The sequence below is a fragment of the Leptodactylus fuscus genome, assembly GCF_031893055.1.
Source record: "Leptodactylus fuscus isolate aLepFus1 chromosome 2 unlocalized genomic scaffold, aLepFus1.hap2 SUPER_2_unloc_1, whole genome shotgun sequence".
Taxonomy (NCBI): domain Eukaryota; kingdom Metazoa; phylum Chordata; class Amphibia; order Anura; family Leptodactylidae; genus Leptodactylus; species Leptodactylus fuscus.
In genome coordinates this window covers 567,953-595,640 of record NW_027439802.1, presented here as the reverse complement: position 1 = coordinate 595,640, position 27,688 = coordinate 567,953, and the positions used below count along the sequence as shown (strand labels likewise).

Genomic DNA, 27,688 nt, shown 5'->3' with positions numbered 1-27,688 from the left:
CCCCTCACTTGTGCTGTCCTAATAGACCGCCCCTCACCTGTGCTGTCCTAATAGACCGCCCCTTATCTGTGGTGTCCTAATAGACCGCCCCTCACTTGTGCTGTCCTAATAGACCGCCCCTCACCTGTGCTGTCCTAATAGACCGCCCCTCATCTGTGCTGACCTAATAGGCCGCCCCTCACCTGTGCTGTCCTAATAGACCGCCCCTCACCTGTGCTGTCCTATTAGACCGCCCCTTATCTGTGGTGTCCTAATAGACCGCCCCTCACCTGTGCTGTCCTAATAGACCGCCCCTCACCTGTGCTGTCCTATTAGACCGCCCCTTATCTGTGGTGTCCTAATAGACCGCCCCTCACCTGTGCTGTCCTAATAGACCGCCCCTTATCTTTGGTGTCCTAATAGACCGCCCCTCACTTGTGCTGTCCTAATAGACCGCCCCTTATCTGTGGTGTCCTAATAGACCTTCCCTCACCTGTGCTGACCTAATAGACCGCCCCTCACTTGTGCTATGCTAAAAGACTGCCCCTCACCTGTGCTGACCTAATAGACTGTCCCTCACCTGTGCTGTCCTAATAGACCACCCCTCACCTGTGCAGTGCTAATAGACCGCCCCTCACCTGTGCTGTACTACTAGACGGCCTCTCACCTGTGCTGTACTAATAGACCACCTCTCACCTGTGCTGACCTAATTGACCGCCCCTCACCTGTGCTGACCTAATAGACCGCCCCTCACCTGTGCTGACCTAATAGACTTCCCCTTTCCACCACCATTACTCTTCTGTCACTACTACTACCACCACCATGTCTACAATATATATATATATATATATATATATATATATATATATATATATAGGCATTATTTATATATCCCGGATATGGCAGTATTTTTTATATACCCAGTATATGGGACCATTATATGTATCTACAAGATAAAGCAGCAATATTTATATATCCAGGATATGGCGGTGTTATTTGTATCTGCAGGATATTGTGGCATTATTTATATACCCAGTATATGGCAGCATCATTTATGTACCCAGGATATGGCGCTATTATGTGTATCTGCAGTATATGGCAGCGTCATTTATATATTCAGTGTATGGCAGCATTATTTTTATACCCAGTATATGGCGACATTATTTATATACCCAGGATATGGCGACATTATTTATATACCCAGGATATGGCTGCATTGTTTATATACCCAGGATATGGCGGCATTGTTTATATACCCAGGATATGGCGGCATTGTTTATATACCCAGGATATGGCGGCATTATTTATATACCCAGGTTATGGCAGCTTTATTTATATACCCAGTATATGGCAGCATTATTTATATACCCAATATATGGCCCCATTATTTATATACCCAGGATATAGCAGTATTATTCATATACCCAGGATATTTTCCAAATTGTTTATATACCCAGGATATGGCGGCATTATTTATATACCCAGGATATGGTGACATTATTTATATACCCAGGATATGGCGGCATTATTTATATACCCAGGATATGGCGGCATTGTTTATATACCCAGGATATGGCGGAATTGTTTATATACCCAGGATATGGCGGCATTATTTATATACCCAGGATATGGCGACATTATTTATATACCCAGGATATGGCGACATTATTTATATACCCAGGATATGGCTGCATTGTTTAAATACCCAGGATATGGCGGCATTGTTTATATACCCAGGATATGGCGGCATTGTTTATATACCCAGGATATGGCGGCATTATTTATATACCCAGGTTATGGCAGCTTTATTTATATACCCAGTATATGGCAGCATTATTTATATACCCAGTATATGGCCCCATTATTTATATACCCAGGATATGGCAGTATTATTTATATACCCAGTATATGGCAGCATTATTTATATACCCAATATATGGCCCCATTATTTATATACCCAGGATATGGCGGCATTTTTTATATACCCAGGATATGGCAGCATTATTTATATACCCAGGATATGGTGACATTATTTATATACCCAGGATATGGCGGCATTGTTTATATACCCAGGATATGGCGGCATTATTTATATACCCAGGATATGGCGGCATTGTTTATATACCCAGAATATGGCGGAATTGTTTATATACCCAGTATTAAGGCAGCATTATTTATTTACCCAGTATATGGCCCATTATTTATATACCCAGTAAATGGCGGCATTATTTATATACCCAGGATATGGCGACATTATTTTTATACCCAGGATATAGCAGTATTATTTATATACCCAGTATATGGCAGCATTATTTATATACCCAGGATATGGCAGCATTATTTATATACCCAGGATATGGCGGTATTATTTATATACCCAGTATATGGCCCCTTTATTTATATACCCAGGATATGGCAGTATTATTTATATACCCAGGATATGGCAGTATTATTTATATACCCAGTATATGGCAGCTTTATTTATATACCCAGGATATAGCAGTATTATTTATATACCCAGTATATGGCAGCATTATTTATATACCAAGTATATGGCCCCATTATTTATATACCCAGGATATGGCAGCATTATTTATATACCCAGGATATGGCGGTATTATTTATATACCCAGTATATGGCCCCTTTATTTATATACCCAGGATATGGCAGTATTATTTATATACCCAGTATATGGCAGCTTTATTTATATACCCAGGATATGGCAGTATTATTTATATACCCAGGATATGGCAGCTTTATTTACATACCCAGAATATGGCAGCATTATTTATATACCAAGTATATGGCGGCATTATTTATATACCCAGTATTATGGCAGCATTATTTATTTACCCAGTATATGGCCCCATTATTTATATACCCAGTAAATGGCGGCATTATTTATATACCCAGGATATGGCGACATTATTTTTATACCCAGGATATAGCAGTATTATTTATATACCCAGTATATGGCAGCATTATTTATATACCAAGTATATGGCCCCATTATTTATATACCCAGGATATGGCAGCATTATTTATATACCCAGGATATGGCGGTATTATTTATATACCCAGTATATGGCCCCTTTATTTATATACCCAGGATATGGCAGTATTATTTATATACCCAGTATATGGCAGCTTTATTTATATACCCAGGATATGGCAGTATTATTTATATACCCAGGATATGGCAGTATTATTTATATACCCATATATGGCAGCTTTATTTATATACCCAGGATATAGCAGTATTATTTATATACCCAGTATATGGCAGCATTATTTATATACCAAGTATATGGCCCCATTATTTATATACCCAGGATATGGCAGCATTATTTATATACCCAGGATATGGCGGTATTATTTATATACCCAGTATATGGCCCCTTTATTTATATACCCAGGATATGGCAGTATTATTTATATACCCAGGATATGGCAGCTTTATTTACATACCCAGTATATGGCAGCATTATTTATATACCAAGTATATGGCGGCATTATTTATATACCCGGTATATGGCGGCATTATTTATATACCCAGGTTATGGCAGCTTTATTTATATACCCAGGATATGGCGGCATTATTTATATACCCAGGATATGGCGGCATTATTTATATACCCAGGATATGGCGGCATTATTTATATACCGAGGATATGGCAGTATTATTTATATACCCAGGATATGGCGGCATTATTTATATACCCAGGATATGGCGGCATTATTTATATACCCAGGATATGGCGGCATTATTTATATACCCAGGATATGGCGGCATTGTTTATATACCCAGGATATGGCAGCATTATTTAAATACCCAGTATAAGGCAGCTTTATTTATATACCCAGGATATGGCGGCATTATTTATATACCGAGGATATGGCAGTATTATTTATATACCCAGGATATGGCGGCATTATTTATATACCCAGGATATGGCGGCATTATTTATATACCCAGGATATGGCGGCATTATTTATATACCCAGGATATGGCGGCATTGTTTATATACCCAGGATATGGCAGCATTATTTAAATACCCAGTATAAGGCAGCATTATTTATATACCCAGGATATGGCGGCATTGTTTATATACCCAGTATATGGCGGCATTATTTATATACCCAGGATATGGCGGCATTATTTATATACCCAGGATATGGCGGCATTATTTATATCTATAGATTTCTGTGTCATTGCTCTGGTCTACCCCGGATTATTACAGCGGGGTGTGTGAGCCTTTATTCTGCCGTCACCATCATCCATCACAAGGATCCTGAGGCCCCGCTGTAGTAATGAGGAGACTGTACTCAGAGACCAGGTGCAGAGTCCTGACCTTCTAGGATAGGAGAAGGTCACATGACCCGAGGAAGGCTCCGCCCCCACCTGTCATCACAAAGTCACAAGACTCCGAGATATATATATATAGTGACAATGATACTCGTGACTGTTCACACCCTGCAAAGTGACAGCCCAGGTCGCCATCATTATATCATCTGACTGCAGAGGTCAGCAGAGTCCTCGTACTACTGCGCACCCTATATAACCCTGTATATAGTGTATAGGGGTCCTGTGATATATAGAGGATATATATAGTCATGTGACATAACCCTGTATATAGTGTATAGGGGTCCTGTGATATATAGAGGATATATAAGGTCCTGTGATATATAAAGTATATAGTGTATAGGGGTCCTGTGATATATAAAGTATATATAAGGGCATGTGATATATAGAGTATATAAGGTCCTGTGACATAACCCTGTATATAGTGTATAGGGGTCCTGTGATATATAAAGTATATAGTGTATAGGGGTCCTGTGATATATAGAGGATATATAAGGGCATGTGACATAACCCTGTATATAGTGTATAGGGGTCCTGTGATATATAGAGGATATATAAGGGCATGTAACATAACCCTGTATATAGTGTATAGGGGTCCTGTGATATAGAGTATATATACAGTCATGTGACATAACCCTGTATATAGTGTATAGGGGTCCTGTGATATATAGAGGATATATAAGGTCCTGTGATATATAAAGTATATAGTGTATAGGGGTCCTGTGATATATAGAGGATATATAAGGTCCTGTGACATAACCCTGTATATAGTGTATAGGGGTCCTGTGATATATAGAGGATATATAAGGTCCTGTGATATATAAAGTATATAGTGTATAGGGGTCCTGTGATATATAGAGGATATATACAGTCATGTGACATAACCCTGTATATAGTGTATAGGGGTCCTGTGATATATAAAGTATATAGTGTATAGGGGTCCTGTGATATATAGAGGATGTATAAGGGCATGTGACATAACCCTGTATATAGTGTATAGGGGTCCTGTGATATATAGAGGATATATACAGTCATGTGATATAACCCTGTATATAGTGTATAGGGGTCCTGTGATATATAGAGGATATATACAGTCATGTGACATAACCCTGTATATAGTGTATAGGGGTCCTGTGATATATAGAGGATATATAAGGGCATGTGACATAACCCTGTATATAGTGTATAGGGGTCCTGTGATATAGAGTATATATACAGTCATGTGATATAACCCTGTATATAGTGTATAGGGGTCCTGTGATATATAGAGGATATATACAGTCATGTGACATAACCCTGTATATAGTGTATAGGGGTCCTGTGATATATAGAGGATATATACAGTCATGTGACATAACCCTGTATATAGTGTATAGGGGTCCTGTGATATATAGAGGATATATAAGGGCATGTGACATAACCCTGTATATAGTGTATAGGGGTCCTGTGATATATAGAGGATATATAAGGGCATGTGATATAACCCTGTATATAGTGTATAGGGGTCCTGTGATATATAGAGGATATATAAGGGCATGTGATATAACCCTGTATATAGTGTATAGGGGTCCTGTGATATATAGAGGATATATACAGTCATGTGACATAACCCTGTATATAGTGTATAGGGGTCCTGTGATATATAGAGGATATATAAGGGCATGTGATATAACCCTGTATATAGTGTATAGGGGTCCTGTGATATATAGAGGATATATACAGTCATGTGACATAACCCTGTATATAGTGTATAGGGGTCCTGTGATATATAGAGGATATATAAGGGCATGTGACATAACCCTGTATATAGTGTATAGGGGTCCTGTGATATATAGAGGATATATAAGGGCATGTGACATAACCCTGTATATAGTGTATAGGGGTCCTGTGATATATAGAGGATATATAAGGGCATGTGATATAACCCTGTATATAGTGTATAGGGGTCCTGTGATATATAGAGGATATATAAGGGCATGTGATATAACCCTGTATATAGTGTATAGGGGTCCTGTGATATATAGAGGATATATACAGTCATGTGACATAACCCTGTATATAGTGTATAGGGGTCCTGTGATATATAGAGGATATATAAGGGCATGTGATATAACCCTGTATATAGTGTATAGGGGTCCTGTGATATATAGAGGATATATACAGTCATGTGACATAACCCTGTATATAGTGTATAGGGGTCCTGTGATATATAGAGGATATATAAGGGCATGTGACATAACCCTGTATATAGTGTATAGGGGTCCTGTGATATATAGAGGATATATAAGGGCATGTGACATAACCCTGTATATAGTGTATAGGGGTCCTGTGATATATAGAGGATATATAAGGGCATGTGATATAACCCTGTATATAGTGTATAGGGGTCCTGTGATATATAGAGGATATATAAGGGCATGTGATATAACCCTGTATATAGTGTATAGGGGTCCTGTGATATATAGAGGATATATACAGTCATGTGACATAACCCTGTATATAGTGTATAGGGGTCCTGTGATATATAGAGGATATATAAGGGCATGTGACATAACCCTGTATATAGTGTATAGGGGTCCTGTGATATATAGAGGATATATAAGGGCATGTGATATAACCCTGTATATAGTGTATAGGGGTCCTGTATACAGAGTCTTGTGATTACTGTGCAGGACAGGCGGGGGAGGGGAGGACAGTCAGCTGACAGTCACATGACTCACACCCAAAAGGGAGGGGACAGAGGACACAGATACAATGTAACAGGCTGACAATCTGCAGAGAGCGGCGACATGGAGCGCAGGTAACAATGTAACTAATGTGTCTGTCCATGTCTACAAACACAAGGGGCCCCGAGAGAGGAGTGTGGCCCCCGGTATCATAGTGTCCTAGGAGGAGGAGATGTGTGGCCCCCGGTATCATAGTGTCCTAGGAGGAGGAGATGTGTGGCCCCCGGTATCATAGTGTCCTAGGAGGAGGAGATGCGTGGCCCCCGGTATCATAGTGTCCTAGGAGGAGGAGATGTGTGGCCCCCGGTATCATAGTGTCCTAGGAGGAGGAGATGCGTGGCCTCCGGTATCATAGTGTCCTAGGAGGAGATGTGTGGCCCCCGGTATCATAGTGTCCTAGGAGGAGGAGATGTGTGGCCCCCGGTATCATAGTGTCCTAGGAGGAGGAGATGTGTGGCCCCCGGTATCATAGTGTCCTAGGAGGAGGAGATGTGTGGCCCCCGGTATCATAGTGTCCTAGGAGGAGGAGATGTGTGGCCCCCGGTATCATAGTGTCCTAGGAGGAGGAGATGCGTGGCCCCCGGTATCATAGTGTCCTAGGAGGAGGAGATGTGTGGCCCCCGGTATCATAGTGTCCTAGGAGGAGGAGATGCGTGGCCCCCGGTATCATAGTGTCCTAGGAGGAGGAGATGTGTGGCCCCCGGTATCATAGTGTCCTAGGAGGAGGAGATGTGTGGCCCCCGGTATCATAGTGTCCTAGGAGGAGGAGATGTGTGGCCCCCGGTATCATAGTGTCCTAGGAGGAGGAGATGTGTGGCCCCCGGTATCATAGTGTCCTAGGAGGAGATGTGTGGCCCCCGGTATCATAGTGTCCTAGGAGGAGGAGATGTGTGGCCCCCGGTATCATAGTGTCCTAGGAGGAGGAGATGTGTGGCCCCCGGTATCATAGTGTCCTAGGAGGAGGAGATGCGTGGCCCCCGGTATCATAGTGTCCTAGGAGGAGATGCGTGGCCTCCGGTATCATAGTGTCCTAGGAGGAGGAGATGTGTGGCCCCCGGTATCATAGTGTCCTAGGAGGAGGAGATGTGTGGCCCCCGGTATCATAGTGTCCTAGGAGGAGGAGATGTGTGGCCCCCGGTATCATAGTGTCCTAGGAGGAGGAGATGCGTGGCCCCCGGTATCATAGTGTCCTAGGAGGAGGAGATGTGTGGCCCCCGGTATCATAGTGTCCTAGGAGGAGGAGATGCGTGGCCCCCGGTATCATAGTGTCCTAGGAGGAGGAGATGTGTGGCCCCCGGTATCATAGTGTCCTAGGAGGAGGAGATGTGTGGCCCCCGGTATCATAGTGTCCTAGGAGGAGGAGATGTGTGGCCCCCGGTATCATAGTGTCCTAGGAGGAGGAGATGTGTGGCCCCCGGTATCATAGTGTCCTAGGAGGAGGAGATGTGTGGCCCCCGGTATCATAGTGTCCTAGGAGGAGATGCGTGGCCCCCGGTATCATAGTGTCCTAGGAGGAGGAGATGTGTGGCCCCCGGTATCATAGTGTCCTAGGAGGAGATGTGTGGCCCCCGGTATCATAGTGTCCTAGGAGGAGATGCGTGGCCTCCGGTATCATAGTGTCCTAGGAGGAGGAGATGTGTGGCCCCCGGTATCATAGTGTCCTAGGAGGAGATGTGTGGCCCCCGGTATCATAGTGTCCTAGGAGGAGATGTGTGGCCCCCGGTATCATAGTGTCCTAGGAGGAGGAGATGTGTGGCCCCCGGTATCATAGTGTCCTAGGAGGAGATGCGTGGCCCCCGGTATCATAGTGTCCTAGGAGGAGATGTGTGGCCCCCGGTATCATAGTGTCCTAGGAGGAGATGCGTGGCCTCCGGTATCATAGTGTCCTAGGAGGAGATGCGTGGCCCCCGGTATCATAGTGTCCTAGGAGGAGATGTGTGGCCCCCGGTATCATAGTGTCCTAGGAGGAGATGTGTGGCCCCCGGTATCATAGTGTCCTAGGAGGAGGAGATGTGTGGCCCCCGGTATCATAGTGTGGCCCCCGGTATCATAGTGTGGCCCCCGGTATGACCATGTTGCCGGACATTTCTACGTCCTTACAATGTTCTGCTCCTGAGCAGGTTCTTTCTCTTCGTTCTCGTTGGGATTAAACTGAACATCGCAGAATGTGGATTCTACCCGGAGCCCGACCAAAGTCTCAGGTCAGTGCTGCCCCCCAGTGTAAGCATGGTGCAGTGACTATCCTCTGTATACCTGTACACGATAGTATATACACAGCCCTGACTATCCTCTGTATACCTGTACATGATAGTATATACACAGCCCTGACTATCCTCTGTATACCTGTACACGATAGTATATACACAGCCCTGACTATCCTCTGTATACCTGTACATGATAGTATATACACAGCTCTGACTATCCTCTGTATACCTGTACATACTAGTATATACACAGCCCTGACTATCCTCTGTATACCTGTACATGATAGTATATACACAGCCCTGACTATCCTCTGTATACCTGTACATGATAGTATATACACAGCCCTGACTATCCTCTGTATACCTGTACATGATAGTATATACACAGCCCTGACTATCCTCTGTATACCTGTACATGATAGTATATACACAGCCCTGACTATCCTCTGTATACCTGTACACGATAGTATATACACAGCCCTGACTATCCTCTGTATACCTGTACATACTAGTATATACACAGCCCTGACTATCCTCTGTATACCTGTACATGATAGTATATACACAGCCCTGACTATCCTCTGTATACCTGTACATGATAGTATATACACAGCCCTGACTATCCTCTGTATACCTGTACATGATAGTATATACACAGCCCTGACTATCCTCTGTATACCTGTACATGATAGTATATACACAGCCCTGACTATCCTCTGTATACCTGTACATGATAGTATATACACAGCCCTGACTATCCTCTGTATACCTGTACATGATAGTATATACACAGCCCTGACTATCCTCTGTATACCTGTATATGATAGTATATACACAGCCCTGACTATCCTCTGTATACCTGTACACGATAGTATATACACAGCCCTGACTATCCTCTGTATACCTGTACACGATAGTATATACACAGCCCTGACTATCCTCTGTATACCTGTACATACTAGTATATACACAGCCCTGACTATCCTCTGTATACCTGTACATACTAGTATATACACAGCCCTGACTATCCTCTGTATACCTGTACATGATAGTATATACACAGCCCTGACTATCCTCTGTATACCTGTACATGATAGTATATACACAGCCCTGACTATCCTCTGTATACCTGTACATGATAGTATATACACAGCCCTGACTATCCTCTGTATACCTGTACATGATAGTATATACACAGCCCTGACTATCCTCTGTATACCTGTATATGATAGTATATACACAGCCCTGACTATCCTCTGTATACCTGTACACGATAGTATATACACAGCCCTGACTATCCTCTGTATACCTGTACATGATAGTATATACACAGCCCTGACTATCCTCTGTATACCTGTACATGATAGTATATACACAGCCCTGACTATCCTCTGTATACCTGTACATACTAGTATATACACAGCCCTGACTATCCTCTGTATACCTGTACATACTAGTATATACACAGCCCTGACTATCCTCTGTATACCTGTACACGATAGTATATACACAGCCCTGACTATCCTCTGTATACCTGTACATGATAGTATACACACAGCCCTGACTATCCTCTGTATACCTGTACATGATAGTATATACACAGCCCTGACTATCCTCTGTATACCTGTACATGATAGTATATACACAGCCCTGACTATCCTCTGTATACCTGTACACGATAGTATATACACAGCCCTGACTATCCTCTGTATACCTGTACATACTAGTATATACACAGCCCTGACTATCCTCTGTATACCTGTACATGATAGTATATACACAGCCCTGACTATCCTCTGTATACCTGTACACGATAGTATATACACAGCCCTGACTATCCTCTGTATACCTGTACATGATAGTATATACACAGCCCTGACTATCCTCTGTATACCTGTACATACTAGTATATACACAGCCCTGACTATCCTCTGTATACCTGTACATGATAGTATATACACAGCCCTGACTATCCTCTGTATACCTGTACACGATAGTATATACACAGCCCTGACTATCCTCTGTATACCTGTACATGATAGTATATACACAGCCCTGACTATCCTCTGTATACCTGTACACGATAGTATATACACAGCCCTGACTATCCTCTGTATACCTGTACATGATAGTATATACACAGCCCTGACTATCCTCTGTATACCTGTACACGATAGTATATACACAGCCCTGACTATCCTCTGTATACCTGTACACGATAGTATATACACAGCCCTGACTATCCTCTGTATACCTGTACATGATAGTATATACACAGCCCTGACTATCCTCTGTATACCTGTACATGATAGTATATACACAGCCCTGACTATCCTCTGTATACCTGTACATGATAGTATATACACAGCCCTGACTATCCTCTGTATACCTGTACACGATAGTATATACACAGCCCTGACTATCCTCTGTATACCTGTACATACTAGTATATACACAGCCCTGACTATCCTCTGTATACCTGTACATGATAGTATATACACAGCCCTGACTATCCTCTGTATACCTGTACACGATAGTATATACACAGCCCTGACTATCCTCTGTATACCTGTACATGATAGTATATACACAGCCCTGACTATCCTCTGTATACCTGTACACGATAGTATATACACAGCCCTGACTATCCTCTGTATACCTGTACATACTAGTATATACACAGCCCTGACTATCCTCTGTATACCTGTACATGATAGTATATACACAGCCCTGACTATCCTCTGTATACCTGTACATGATAGTATATACACAGCCCTGACTATCCTCTGTATACCTGTATATGATAGTATATACACAGCCCTGACTATCCTCTGTATACCTGTACATGATAGTATATACACAGCCCTGACTATCCTCTGTATACCTGTACATGATAGTATATACACAGCCCTGACTATCCTCTGTATACCTGTACATGATAGTATATACACAGCCCTGACTATCCTCTGTATACCTGTACACGATAGTATATACACAGCCCTGACTATCCTCTGTATACCTGTACACGATAGTATATACACAGCCCTGACTATCCTCTGTATACCTGTACACGATAGTATATACACAGCCCTGACTATCCTCTGTATACCTGTACATGATAGTATATACACAGCCCTGACTATCCTCTGTATACCTGTACATGATAGTATATACACAGCCCTGACTATCCTCTGTATACCTGTACATGATAGTATATACACAGCCCTGACTATCCTCTGTATACCTGTACATGATAGTATATACACAGCCCTGACTATCCTCTGTATACCTGTACATACTAGTATATACACAGCCCTGACTATCCTCTGTATACCTGTACATGATAGTATATACACAGCCCTGACTATCCTCTGTATACCTGTACATGATAGTATATACACAGCCCTGACTATCCTCTGTATACCTGTACATACTAGTATATACACAGCCCTGACTATCCTCTGTATACCTGTACACGATAGTATATACACAGCCCTGACTATCCTCTGTATACCTGTACATAATAGTATATACACAGCCCTGACTATCCTCTGTATACCTGTACATGATAGTATATACACAGCCCTGACTATCCTCTGTATACCTGTACATACTAGTATATACACAGCCCTGACTATCCTCTGTATACCTGTACATGATAGTATATACACAGCCCTGACTATCCTCTGTATACCTGTACATGATAGTATATACACAGCCCTGACTATCCTCTGTATACCTGTACATACTAGTATATACACAGCCCTGACTATCCTCTGTATACCTGTACATGATAGTATATACACAGCCCTGACTATCCTCTGTATACCTGTACACGATAGTATATACACAGCCCTGACTATCCTCTGTATACCTGTACATGATAGTATATACACAGCCCTGACTATCCTCTGTATACCTGTACATAATAGTATATACACAGCCCTGACTATCCTCTGTATACCTGTACATAATAGTATACATATATACCACTGTGACTATCCTGGTACCTTCCCTCCACCCCAGTCTCGTCTTCCTGAGTATTAACCCTTTGTCTCCTGTAGGGTCCCTGATGGGTGGCTTCCCGCACAACGTCTCTCCCGCACTGACCCCGTCATCCTGACCTTTGCTCTAAGGCAGCAGAATGTGAAAAAGTTGGAAGCCCTTGTGAATGTGCTGTCGGACCCCGATTCCCCCCACTATGGTAATGAGCGGCCCCCACTATGGTGATGGGCGACCCCCACTATGGTGATGGGCGGCCCCCACTATGGTGATGGGCGACCCCCACTATGGTAATGAGCGGCCCCCACTATGGTGATGGATTACCCCCACTATGGGCTGCTGTCACCCTACACTCCCTTGTTATGGCCATCCCAGTGTTCCGGCTGCTGTCACCATACACTCCCTTGTTATGGCCATCCCAGTGTTCCGGCTGCTGTCACCATACACTCCCTTGTTATGGCCATCCCAGTGTTCCGGCTGCTGTCACCATACACTCCCTTGTTATGGCCATCCCAGTGTTCCGGCTGCTGTCACCATACACTCCCTTGTTATGGCCATCCCAGTGTTCCGGCTGCTGTCACCATACACTCCCTTGTTATGGCCATCCCAGTGTTCTGGCTGCTGTCACCATACACTCCCTTGTTATGGCCATCCCAATGTTCCGGCTGTTGTCACCATACACTCCCTTGTTATGGCCATCCCAGTGTTCCGGCTGCTGTCACCATACACTCCCTTGTTATGGCCATCCCAGTGTTCCGGTTGCTGTCACCATACACTCCCTTGTTATGGCCATCCCAGTGTTCCGGCTGCTGTCACCATACACTCCCTTGTGTTCGTTGTCCCATTGTTCCGGTTGCTGTCACCATACACTCCCTTGTTATGGCCATCCCAGTGTTCCGGCTGCTGTCACCATACACTCCCTTGTTATGGCCATCCCAGTGTTCCGGCTGCTGTCACCATACACTCCCTTGTTATGGCCATCCCAGTGTTCTGGCTGCTGTCACCATACACTCCCTTGTTATGGCCATCCCAATGTTCCGGCTGTTGTCACCATACACTCCCTTGTTATGGCCATCCCAGTGTTCCGGCTGCTGTCACCATACACTCCCTTGTTATGGCCATCCCAGTGTTCCGGTTGCTGTCACCATACACTCCCTTGTTATGGCCATCCCAGTGTTCTGGCTGTTGTCACCATACACTCCCTTGTTATGGCCATCCCAATGTTCCGGCTGTTGTCACCATACACTCCCTTGTTATGGCCATCCCAGTGTTCTGGCTGCTGTCACCATACACTCCCTTGTTATGGCCATCCCAGTGTTCCGGCTGCTGTCACCATACACTCCCTTGTTATGGCCATCCCAGTGTTCCGGTTGCTGTCACCCTACACTCCCTTGTTGTGGCCATCCCAGTGTTCCAGCTGTTGTCACCATACACTCCCTTGTTGTGGCCATCCCAGTGTTCCGGCTGTTGTCACCATACACTCCCTTGTTATGGCCATCCCAGTGTTCCGGCTGCTGTCACCCTACACTCCCTTGTTATGGCCATCCCAGTGTTCCGGTTGCTGTCACCATACACTCCCTTGTTATGGCCATCCCAGTGTTCCGGCTGCTGTCACCATACACTCCCTTGTGTTCGTTGTCCCATTGTTCTGGTTGCTGTCACCATACACTCCCTTGTTATGGCCATCCCAGTGTTCCGGCTGCTGTCACCATACACTCCCTTGTGTTCGTTGTCCCATTGTTCTGGTTGCTGTCACCATACACTCCCTTGTTATGGCCATCCCAATGTTCCGGCTGTTGTCACCATACACTCCCTTGTTATGGCCATCCCAGTGTTCCGGCTGCTGTCACCATACACTCATTTGTTATGGCCATCCCAATGTTCCGGCTGTTGTCACCATACACTCCCTTGTTATGGCCATCCCAGTGTTCTGGTTGCTGTCACCATACACTCCCTTGTGTTCGTTGTCCCATTGTTCTGGTTGCTGTCACCATACACTCCCTTGTTATGGCCATCCCAGTGTTCTGGCTGCTGTCACCATACACTCCCTTGTTATGGCCATCCTAGTGTTCCGGTTGCTGTCACCATACACTCCCTTGTGTTCGTTGTCCCATTGTTCCGGTTGCTGTCACCATACACTCCCTTGTTATGGCCATCCCAGTGTTCTGGCTGCTGTCACCATACACTCCCTTGTTATGGCCATCCCAGTGTTCCGGCTGCTGTCACCATACACTCCCTTGTGATGGACGTCCCAGTGTTCCGGCTGTTGTCACCATACACTCCCTTCTTATGGCCATCCCAATGTTCCAGCTGTTGTCACCATACACTCCCTTATTGTGGCCATCCCAGTGTTCCGGCTGTTGTCACCATACACTCCCTTATTGTGGCCATCCCAGTGTTCCGGCTGTTGTCACCATACACTCCCTTGTTATGACCATCCCAGTGTTCCGGCTGCTGTCACCATACACTCCCTTATTGTGGCCATCCCAGTGTTCGGCTGTTATCACCATACACTCCCTTATTGTGGCCATCCCATTGTTCCGGTTGCTGTCACCTTACACTCCCTTATTGTGGCCATCCCAGTGTTCCGGCTGCCGTCACCCTACACTCCCTTGTTATGGCCATCCCATTGTTCCGGTTGCTGTCACCATACACTCCCTTATTGTGGCCATCCCATTGTTCCGGTTGCTGTCACCTTACACTCCCTTATTGTGGCCATCCCAGTGTTCCGGCTGCCGTCACCCTACACTCCCTTGTTATGGCCATCCCATTGTTCCGGTTGCTGTCACCATACACTCCCTTGTTATGGCCATCCCAGTGTTCCGGTTGCTGTCACCATACACTCCCTTGTTATGGCCATCCCATTGTTCCGGTTGCTGTCACCATACACTCCCTTGTTATGGCCATCCCAGTGTTCCGGTTGCTGTCACCCTACACTCCCTTCTTATGGCCATCCCAGTGTTCCGGCTGCCGTCACCCTACACTCCCTTGTTATGGCCATCCCATTGTTCCGGCTGCCGTCACCCTACACTCCCTTCTTATGGCCATCCCAGTGTTCCGGCTGCCGTCACCCTACACTCCCTTGTTATGGCCATCCCATTGTTCCGGTTGCTGTCACCTTACACTCCCTTATTGTGGCCATCCCAGTGTTCCGGCTGCCGTCACCCTACACTCCCTTGTTATGGCCATCCCATTGTTCCGGTTGCTGTCACCCTACACTCCCTTGTTATGGCCATCCCATTGTTCCGGTTGCTGTCACCCTACACTCCCTTCTTATGGCCATCCCATTGTTCCGGTTGCTGTCACCATACACTCCCTTCTTATGGCCATCCCAGTGTTCCGGCTGTTGTCACCATACACTCCCTTGTTATGGCCATCCCAGTGTTCCGGCTGCCGTCACCCTACACTCCCTTGTTATGGCCATCCCATTGTTCCGGTTGCTGTCACCTTACACTCCCTTATTGTGGCCATCCCATTGTTCCGGCTGCCGTCACCCTACACTCCCTTGTTATGGCCATCCCAGTGTTCCGGCTGCCGTCACCCTACACTCCCTTGTTATGGCCATCCCAGTGTTCCGGCTGCCGTCACCCTACACTCCCTTGTTATGGCCATCCCATTGTTCCGGTTGCTGTCACCATACACTCCCACATAACATCTCTGGACCTTCGCTGCACAATGTGTAAATGGCGTCTTCTCTGGTGTCCTCTGCAGGTTTGTTCCTGTCCCTGGAGGAGCTCCGATCCCTCGTACAGCCATCAGATGAAACGATGAGAACCGTCAGGACGTGGCTGGAGAAACACGGAATCCTGAATTGTGATAGTATTGTGACCGGAGATTTCTTACAGTGCCAAACAGATGCCAGGTCAGCCCTGTGCCAGGGTCACCCTGTGGGTAGTGGGCGCTAGACAGGATAGAAGGGAAGGGTCATGCAGTAAGTCCTGTAATGACCTGAGGTAGTATGTACCATACAGATGGACAGTGGCCCCGCAGCCATAGAGGGTGGGGGGTGGGGCTTGGGGTTTTGGCTATGCTGCCCAATCTATGGTCCACTCCTTACAAGACGCACGGGGGCACTGATGGATATAAGAAGGAAAACTCTGAAGAGGAAGGTACAATGAGAATGAGCCCCCCCAACCACGGCCCTCGAGGGGCAGCCCAAAACCTACTCATCACATTATCTCCACCTCCTGTTACAGAACGGCAGAGGAACTCCTGCCCGGAGCCCGACTGGTCCGATACCTGAAGGGAGACAAGAGCATAGTCAGGTCTCGCTCCCCGTACTCGCTGGATCCAGACGTGGCCCCGCACATCGACTTCGGTAAGTTACTGGGGAGAAAAACTGATGAATGGAGGGAGGAGAGACTGTCACCCGTCACTGAGGAGGATAGACTGTCACTGAGGATAGACTGTCACCTGTCACTGAGGAGGATAGACTGTCACCTGTCACTGTACAGGGGAGGATAGAGGGTCACCTGTCACTGAGGAGGATAGACGGTCACCTGTCACTGTACAGGGGGAGGATAGATGGTTACCTGTCACTGAGGAGGAGGATAGACGGTCACCTGTCACTGTACAGGAGGAGGATAGACTGTCACCCGTCACTGAGGAGGATAGACTGTCACCTGTCACTGTACAGGGGGAGGATAGACGGTCACCTGTCACTGTACAGGGGAGGATAGAGGGTCACCTGTCACTGAGGAGGATAGACTGTCACCTGTCACTGTACAGGGGGAGGATAGATGGTCACCTGTCACTGTACAGGGGAGGATAGACGGTTACCTGTCACTGAGGAGGATAGACTGTCACCTGTCACTGTACAGGAGGAGGATAGACTGTCACCCGTCACTGAGGAGGATAGACTGTCACCTGTCACTGTACAGGAGGATAGACTGTCACCCGTCACTGAGGAGGATAGACTGTCACCCGTCACTGTACAGGAGGATAGACTGTCACCCGTCACTGAGGAGGATAGACGGTCACCTGTCACTGTATACGGGGAGGATAGACTGTCACCCGTCACTGAGGAGGATAGACTGTCACCTGTCACTGTACAGGAGGAGGATAGACTGTCACCCGTCACTGAGGAGGATAGACTGTCACCTGTCACTGTACAGGGGGAGGATAGACGGTCACCTGTCACTGTACAGGGGAGGATAGAGGGTCACCTGTCACTGAGGAGGATAGACTGTCACCTGTCACTGTACAGGGGGAGGATAGATGGTCACCTGTCACTGTACAGGGGAGGATAGACGGTTACCTGTCACTGAGGAGGATAGACTGTCACCTGTCACTGTACAGGAGGAGGATAGACTGTCACCCGTCACTGAGGAGGATAGACTGTCACCTGTCACTGTACAGGAGGATAGACTGTCACCCGTCACTGAGGAGGATAGACTGTCACCCGTCACTGTACAGGAGGATAGACTGTCACCCGTCACTGAGGAGGATAGACGGTCACCTGTCACTGTATACGGGGAGGATAGACTGTCACCCGTCACTGAGGAGGATAGACTGTCACCTGTCACTGTACAGGAGGAGGATAGACTGTCACCCGTCACTGAGGAGGATAGACTGTCACCTGTCACTGTACAGGAGGATAGACTGTCACCCGTCACTGAGGAGGATAGACTGTCACCCGTCACTGTACAGGAGGATAGACTGTCACCCGTCACTGAGGAGGATAGACGGTCACCTGTCACTGTATACGGGGAGGATAGACTGTCACCCGTCACTGAGGAGGATAGACTGTCACCCGTCACTGTACAGGAGGATAGACTGTCACCCGTCACTGAGGAGGATAGACGGTCACCTGTCACTGAGGAGGATAGACTGTCACCCGTCACTGTATACGGGGAGGATAGACTGTCACCTGTCACTGTATACGGGGAGGATAGACGGTCACATATATAGACACAGACAGGATTGGTGGTATATATGGATATTTGCATATCTTTCACCCTGTCTCTTTTCAGTTGGGGGACTTCATCGATTTCCAAAAGAGCGGGAAGTACTAAGACGAGCAAAGGGCAAGCAGTATGAAGTGACCGCAGGGTTTCACATGGGCGTCACCCCATCTGTCTTACGTCAAAGATACAACCTGTCCGCCAGTGACGTCGGGACCCATCCGAACAACAGCCAGGCCTGTGCTCAGGTATCTATGTCCTCCATACTTACTCCCTGACCAGATAAGATAAGATAATCCTGTAATAGTCGCACAGTGCGGATACTCAGCATGTTACAGCAGCCTAGTAATACAGGTACAGGATAATACACAGCAATATATTACAGGACACACAGACTGAGGAGAGAAGATATACCAGGAGGCCATAGCAGCTAAGGAGGAGAAGAAGAAAGAAGGAAGACATTCATAGTCATTAGTTCTCTGTGTGGAGTGTCTGCGCTTGGTCTGATGTAGATTATACAGCCTGGTCGCGGTTGGAAGGAAGGACCTGCGATAGCTCCTTCTCAAACTTGGGGTGAAGCAGACGGTCGCTTACAGTGCTGCCAAGTCCCATCAGGGTCCCATACATGGGGTGGGATTTGTTCTCCAGCATGGAGGTCACCACGGACAGTCTCCTTCTGTCACCCACCACCTGTACTGGGTCCAAGGGGCTCCCCAGGACAGAGCTGGCCCTCCTGATCAGCCTGACAAGTCTATTTCTGTCCCTGGCTGGTATACAGCGCCCCCAGCAGGCCACACCGAAAAAGATGGCTGAAGCAACCACAGAGTTGAAGAAGGCCCTAAGAAGTGTCCCCTGGACCCCCGGCCCTCAGCCTCCTGAGCAGGTAGAGTCTGCTGTGGCCCTTTCTGTGCAGCGCCTCCAGGTGATCAGCCCAGTCTAGTTTATTGTTGAGGATCATGCCCAGATACTTATAGGTCCTGACTATCTCAATACATGTCCCCTGGATCTCCACCGGGGTCGGGGCACCTCTCCGCTTGCTAAAGTCCACCACCATCTCCTTGGTCTTCCCAGCATTAATCCTGAGCTGGTTCCGCTGGCCCCAGTCCACACAGTCCCGGTATAAGTCTCTGTATTCCCTATCGTCGCCATCAGTGATAAGGCCGACTATAGCAGAGTCATCGGAGGACTTCTGTAAGTAACAGCTGGAGGAGTTGTGCCTAAAGTCAGCCGTGTACAGTGTGAAGAGAAATGGGGCAAGAACTGTACCTTGTGGTGCCCCCGTACTACAGATCACAGTGTCGGACACACCGTCCTGGGCTCTCACATACTGAGGGTGGGTTGTCAGCTAGTCTAGGATCCAGTAGGACAGGTGATGGTCCTTCCACCAAAGTTCAGCTTCTCCTTCAGTAGCCCTGGCTGAATGGTGTTGAACGCACTGGAGAAATCAAAGAACATTATTCTCAAAGTGTTCCCGGGTTTCTCCAGGTGAGAGAGATGAGGTCCAGCTCATCACTAAAGCTGAACAGTAAGCAGAGTGGACACGAGCCACACGGGACAATATACACGGCCGGACAATGTCCACTGCTCACAATACAGAGGCTGGTGACAGTATTGTCTGCGCTGAGATCAGAGGAGAAGAAAGTTCCATGTAGGAGATCTCCCGATAGGGTTAGGTCGGCCTTCCTCTACTACCAGGATGTCACAAGTATAAGAACGACCAATGTTTGATCCTAGTATAGATGGACCCCCTTTGATCTCATGAAATATGATGTAGTCCTAATAAATCTATGGACACTTTGGGTGTGACTGACAGACCGGCCAGGGCGGTCACAGTCTCCTATATTGATGGCTTTCTTCTCAGTTTTTAGAGCAGTATTTCCATCCTGCCGACCTCTCAGAGTTTATGACCCTATTTGGAAAAAGTTTTGATCACCACCTGGAGGTGGACCATGTGGTTGGGGACCAGGGAGGAGGACGGGCCGGACTGGAGGCCAGCCTAGATGTGGAGTACATCATGAGTATGGGGGCCAACATCTCCACCTGGGTGTTCAGCAACCCTGGTAAGTCCATTGTGGGTCTCCTACTTTGAGCTCATGTTTTTGGGCGTCACTAGACAAACCTTATGGAACAGTTTTTGTGCAGATTATCACTAAATCTGAAGACTCCTCCAAGCCCATGTGTAGCATCTATTCAATGTCTACGGTAGACAGGGCCACTAATGTGCTGGATCTTCACAGGTCGCCATGAGTCCCAGGAACCATTCTTAGACTGGATTCTACTGCTGAGTAACATGTCCTCCATCCCCTGGATCCATACCATCAGTTATGGCGATGATGAGGACAGTCTGTCTGTGGCTTATATGCAAAGAATCAATGTGGAGTTCATGAAGGCGGCTGCTCGGGGCCTCACAATCCTATTTGCATCAGGTAACCAAACACTACGGGTTGTACTACAACTCTCATCATATGTGGAGTCTCGTGTAGTGAGGTAGCCATCATGAAGAGACCATTAAACAGGCACCAGGTGACACAGAGGAGTAATATGGCAGCTTGGGCTCTTCTCCACCTCTATCTTTGCAGTGGAGTGAGGATTGGCTCAGTGGTCCTTGTTTGTCTGTAATGCTCTGCAGGCCTGAAATGTTCTGCTGATAGTCTAGGCAAGCAGGAAACCAGGGCGGAGGTGCCACAAAGGCATGCCACCACTTGTAGGACATGCACCTGACAGGCAGGGAAGACATAAGTCACTGTTCACACTGTTGGACACCTTCAGCCGGTGCAGCTCATCCTGAGCTTTGGGAGGTTTTTGGAAGCCGGATCTCACGATACCTTTTGATAACTGGAATGGAGATGTTGCACCGCCGAGGTTGTGTGTTGCGCTCTTGTGCAGCAAACCACCGGTGCCAGGGGTTGACCAGGTTACCTAAGAGGGGGTGGGGCACAATATTTAGGACACTGTGGTTGCGAGTGGAGCTTGTACAGTTGTCAGGAGAGGAGCGGCTTGCTAATTGGAGGTCTCCACGCATGGCCTGGTCTGCACATTAGCACCCCTGACTCGATAGGGCTCCAATCGTTGCTTGCATGGCACCAGCTGAATTGCAGGGTCTGCTTGTTGCTGTAGCACATACTGTCTTGGTACAGAAGTTACATCAAGGGCCCGGTGTCTCCCGTTTGTGAGAGGGGTGGTGTGGCCAGGTGGGTGCCATATTGTGCACCATTCCACCAGTGGTGCAGCCCCTCTGAAGCCCCTATCCCCGGCCGTGCTCCAGCTTACACCTCTGCAGTCAGTGAGATCCTGATGACCTTATCTACTTATTGCACGTAGTCCTCGGTAAGACCTCACAAATCTCCGTCCACATCACTATTATAGGACATGTGACCTGATGATATCAATACTGCAGACACAAACGCTGCGGTACCCGAATGGTTAAATAATTCCGGGCTCCTCGGGATACGTGGCTTCTAATAATTCTGTTTATGACAAGTTTTCTGATCATTTTCCAGGCGATGACGGCGCCGGATGCAGACAAGTCTCTAAGGACAGAAATGTTTTCCGTCCCAGTTTCCCGGCATCCAGGTGAGCGGGCGGTGACTGCCGTACAGGCCAGGTATACAGTGGCACCCCCACCAGACTGGGGTCCATGTGCCCATCCTGACCCAACTTTTTCTCTTCACAGCCCGTATGTGACTACCGTCGGTGGAACATCTTTTAAGAATCCTTTCCAGGTTACGTACGAGGTGACCGACTACATCAGCGGGGGAGGATTCAGCAATGTTTTTCCTATGCCTGACTACCAGGTAAGGTGCCCCGATGTCGCGGACCCGGTAGCTCATTGATGAGATGTTGTACGATTCATCCTCCTCCTCCTATATCCTGAAGGTTTCTGCAGTATCAGAGTATTTCACGTCATCAGTGAAGATGCCACCAGAGAGTTACTACAACCGCAGCGGACGGGCATACCCCGATGTGGCAGCTCTGTCTGACAACTACTGGGTGGTAACTAATCGTGTTCCAATACCTTGGGTGTCAGGAACCTCTGTAAGTATCTACAGACAGACCTTCCATTCATATCATGCTCAGGTTTGTGTCAGGTTTTGTGTTTAGAAAAGATGTGGGAATGTCAGTGGGGCCTCCACCCTCCAAACCACGGCCCGTGCCCCTGTCATGCTTGTGCAGAGTTCTCTACCTTCCAGTATTTACTTCCTACACCTCCATTACTATGAGTATGTCAGCAGAGCTGACCACCAACCTGAGGCGAGGTCACAGAGGAAGGCGGAGCTGACCATCAACCTGAGGTGAGGTCACAGAGGAAGGCGGAGCTGACCACCAACCTGAGGTGAGATCACAGAGGAAGGCGGAGCTGACCACCAACCTGAGGTGAGGTCACAGAGGAAGGTGGAGCTGACCACCAACCTGAGGCGAGGTCACAGAGGAAGGCGGAGCTGACCATCAACCTGAGGTGAGGTCACAGAGGAAGGCGGAGCTGACCACCAACCTGAGGTGAAGTCACAGAGGAAGGCGGAGCTGACCACCAACCTGAGGCGAAGTCAGAGGAAGGCGGAGCTGACCACCAACCTGAGGCGAGGTCACAGAGGAAGGTGGAGCTGACTACCAACCTGAGCCGAGGTCATAGAGGAAGGTGGAGCTGACCACCAACCTGAGGCGAGGTCACAGAGGAAGGTGGAGCTGACTACCAACCTGGGGCGAGGTCATAGAGGAAGGCGGAGCTGACCACCAACCTGAGGTGAGCTCACAGCTGACCACCAACCTGAGGCGAGGTCACAGAGGAAGGCGGAGCTGACCACCAACCTGAGGCGAGGTCACAGAGGAAGGCGGAGCTGACCACCAACCTGAGGCGAGGTCACAGAGGAAGGCGGAGCTGACCACCAACCTGAGGCGAGGTCACAGCTGACCACCAACCTGAGGCAAGGTCATAGAGGAAGGCGGAGCTGACCACCAACCTGAGGTGAGGTCACGGAGGAAGGCGGAGCTGACCACCAACCTGAGGCGAGGTCACAGCTGACCACCAACCTGAGGCGAGGTCACAGCTGACCACCAACCTGAGGCGAGGTCACAGCTGACCACCAACCTGAGGCAAGGTCATAGAGGAAGGCGGAGCTGACCACCAACCTGAGGCGAGGTCACAGCTGACCACCAACCTGAGGCAAGGTCATAGAGGAAGGCGGAGCTGACCACCAACCTGAGGCGAGGTCACAGAGGAAGGCGGAGCTGACCACCAACCTGAGGCGAGGTCACAGAGGAAGGCGGAGCTGACCACCAACCTGAGGCGAGGTCACAGCTGACCACCAACCTGAGGCAAGGTCATAGAGGAAGGCGGAGCTGACCACCAACCTGAGGCGAGGTCACAGCTGAGCACCAACCTGAGGCGAGGTCACAGCTGAGCACCAACCTGAGGCGAGGTCACAGCTGACCACCAACCTGAGGCGAGGTCACAGCTGACCACCAACCTGAGGCGAGCTCACAGCTGACCACCAACCTGAGGCGAGCTCACAGCTGACCACCAACCTGAGGCGAGGTCACAGAGGAAGGCGGAGCTGACCACCAACCTGAGGCGAGGTCACAGCTGACCACCAATCTGAGGCGAGGTCACAAAGGAAGGCAAAGCTGACCACCAACCTGAGGCGAGGTCACAGAGGAAGGCGGAGCTGACCACCAACCTGAGGCGAGGTCACAGAGGAAGGCAGAGCTGACCACCAACCTGAGGCGAGGTCACAGCTGACCACCAACCTGAGGCAAGGTCATAGAGGAAGGCGGAGCTGACCACCAACCTGAGGCGAGGTCATAGAGGAAGGCAGAGCTGACCACCAACCTGAGGTGAGGTCACAAAGGAAGGCGAAGCTGACCACCAACCTGAGGCAAGGTCACATCTGACCACCAACCTGAGGCGAGGTCACAGAGGAAGGCGGAGCTGACCACCAACCTGAGGCGAGGTCATAGAGGAAGGCAGAGCTGACCACCAACCTGAGGCGAGGTCACAGCTGACCACCAACCTGAGGCGAGGTCACAGAGGAAGGCGGAGCTGACCACCAACCTGAGGCGAGGTCACAGCTGAGCACCAACCTGAGGCGAGGTCACAGCTGACCACCAACCTGAGGCGAGGTCACAGCTGACCACCAACCTGAGGCGAGGTCACAGCTGACCACCAACCTGAGGCGAGCTCACAGCTGACCACCAACCTGAGGCGAGCTCACAGCTGACCACCAACCTGAGGCGAGGTCACAGAGGAAGGCGGAGCTGACCACCAACCTGAGGCGAGGTCACAGCTGACCACCAATCTGAGGCGAGGTCACAAAGGAAGGCAAAGCTGACCACCAACCTGAGGCGAGGTCACAGCTGACCACCAACCTGAGGCGAGGTCACAGAGGAAGGCGGAGCTGACCACCAACCTGAGGCAAGGTCACAGCTGACCACCAATCTGAGGCGAGGTCACGGAGGAAGGCGGAGCTGACCACGAATCTGAGGCGAGGTCACAAAGGAAGGCGAAGCTGACCACCAACCTGAGGCAAGGTCACAGCTGACCACCAACCTGAGGCGAGGTCACAGAGGAAGGCGGAGCTGTATGTCCATTGATATCTCATCTGACAGTGAAGCAAGGTGGCGTCTTCTAGATATGACATTCTCTACATCCAGTACATCTCCTCCTACATCTCCTGCGTGTCCATGAGCTCCTCTACATTCAGGGATGTCTTCTACATCTCCTGGGTATCCACGATGACCTGCACACGTCTACTGTTGGCATCTTCTGGACATCTGTGAGCTCCTCTACAGTCGGTGATGCCTCCCATGTGTTTGGTGTACAGCCCCCTGATCGGTGCAGACCTCCAAGGTCCAGTCTGTGGCCAGTATTGATGGGCAGTGGTGCTGTCGGTAGGGAGTGGGTTGCGGCAGCGCGAGGTTCTCATCCATGGTAGTTTGCTGTTTGTCCGGTGTATGATGACATCACTGTCCTCTGTATTATGTCACACTTTAGGCCTCCACTCCCGTGTTTGGTGGAATTCTCGCTCTGATTAATGACCAGCGAATAAAGAAAGGTCTCTCCCCATTGGGTTTCCTAAACCCTGCCTTGTATCGTCTACGTGGGAATGGCACTGAAGCCTTGTATGATGTAAGTTGTGGGATTTCTTTATTGGGGTTACCACTTGTAAGACGTGTTCATGTGTGTCCAGTAGGGCCCATAGGTGGTGCCTGACCTCATGGTCTCTATAGCATGCTGCCCTTGGTCATGTAAGACTGATGGCCGCTCCGCAGATAAAGGACTTGGATCAGATTTACAAACATTTCCAGAAATCCACCTGCCCCTCATCCCCACCCCCATTCACCAGAGCAGATTCTCAGTTCCAGGATTTCTTCAGCTTCTTAATATTCTCCTACAAATTTTGGCCATTCCCTCAGTGGGTCTCCTTGGTGTCACTACAATGAAGGGTCATCCACCACCACGTGATCTCGGCAGCCAGGTCCTAATGCAGTGGTCAGAAGCCATAGGAGACCTCATGGACCAGGAATGGTTCAGAATTTTAACATTTGGAAGAGTTTACCATTGGTTTTCTAAGCTGATCCTTCTGTGGCTTGATCCCAGGTTTGATCTCCCTAGTGACACCTTCTACCTTCTCCTCTCACCCGCAGGTCACTGAAGGATGTCACATCTCTTGCTTTGATGATGTGGTCCTAGCACAAGGTTTCTGTGCATCTCCCAGCTGGGACCCAGTGACCGGCTGGGGGACACCCAACTACCCGGAGCTCCTGAAGTCATTACTGTGAATGTCCCCTCCAGAGGCCATCAGGAACCAAAGACGAAAAACAATTGGGCATGATAATTATGTGGTGATGACATTGTCCTGGTGAAATGACCGATATGGACAGCGGCAGATGTGAGAGGGGCGGACGGGTTTCCATGATGGTTTGTAAAGGGCCTGTAGACATAACCAGGTCCATCCCACCTCATAAGGTGCTGCATAAAATATCCTATACTTGGCTGAGAACAAGTCAATCTCCTCCAAAAACAAAATCCACACCCCACACCTCCCCCAACCGATTTCAGTAGGTGTGACCTGATCCTGGGACACCCTACTCCATTCACTCCGTCCATGGCAGCCTACCCCATCAATGCCACCATTCTCCTCCATCTGAATTATTATCCCAGCCTCCCCTCCATTGACCTGGACCTTATAATGGTCTCTAGGCACGTCAGGGGTCACGTGTTCCCGTATACTTGCCGGCGCCCCTTACATCTGGACAGATTCCTGGTGGGTCTCAGGATTCTCCTTGATGCTTTCGCTGATCTCAGGGAGTGCAGGTATGCACCTTATAGCGGCACTATATACTTTCTGAATATGAGCCTATGAACTCCAACAGCTGTATGTGGGACGAGGGTGGCCAAGCCTAGAAATCGAACCGCACAACTCTCTGGCTTCTTGGGTTCGATTCTAATAAATGTTTGATTTCTTACACTTTGCAGCTTATTCTTCTGTTACTATAGTCTTTGCACTGGTGAG

At 48.2% G+C, this 27,688-nt stretch overlaps 1 protein-coding gene across 1 annotated transcript; it reads left to right on the top strand.

Annotated features, from left to right (window-relative positions):
* Positions 1–7,058: 7,058 nt before the first annotated feature.
* On the top strand, positions 7,059–27,643 carry TPP1 (tripeptidyl peptidase 1). Its single transcript, XM_075261156.1, has 13 exons — positions 7,059–7,143; positions 9,190–9,270; positions 13,338–13,477; positions 16,987–17,137; positions 17,472–17,593; positions 19,248–19,426; positions 21,040–21,238; positions 21,416–21,604; positions 22,679–22,751; positions 22,852–22,972; positions 23,055–23,213; positions 26,167–26,301; positions 26,820–27,643. Exons 1-13 carry the CDS (start codon positions 7,133–7,135, stop codon positions 26,952–26,954), a joined length of 1,695 nt encoding a protein of 564 aa, XP_075117257.1. The 5' UTR covers positions 7,059–7,132; the 3' UTR covers positions 26,955–27,643.
* Positions 27,644–27,688: the final 45 nt, after the last annotated feature.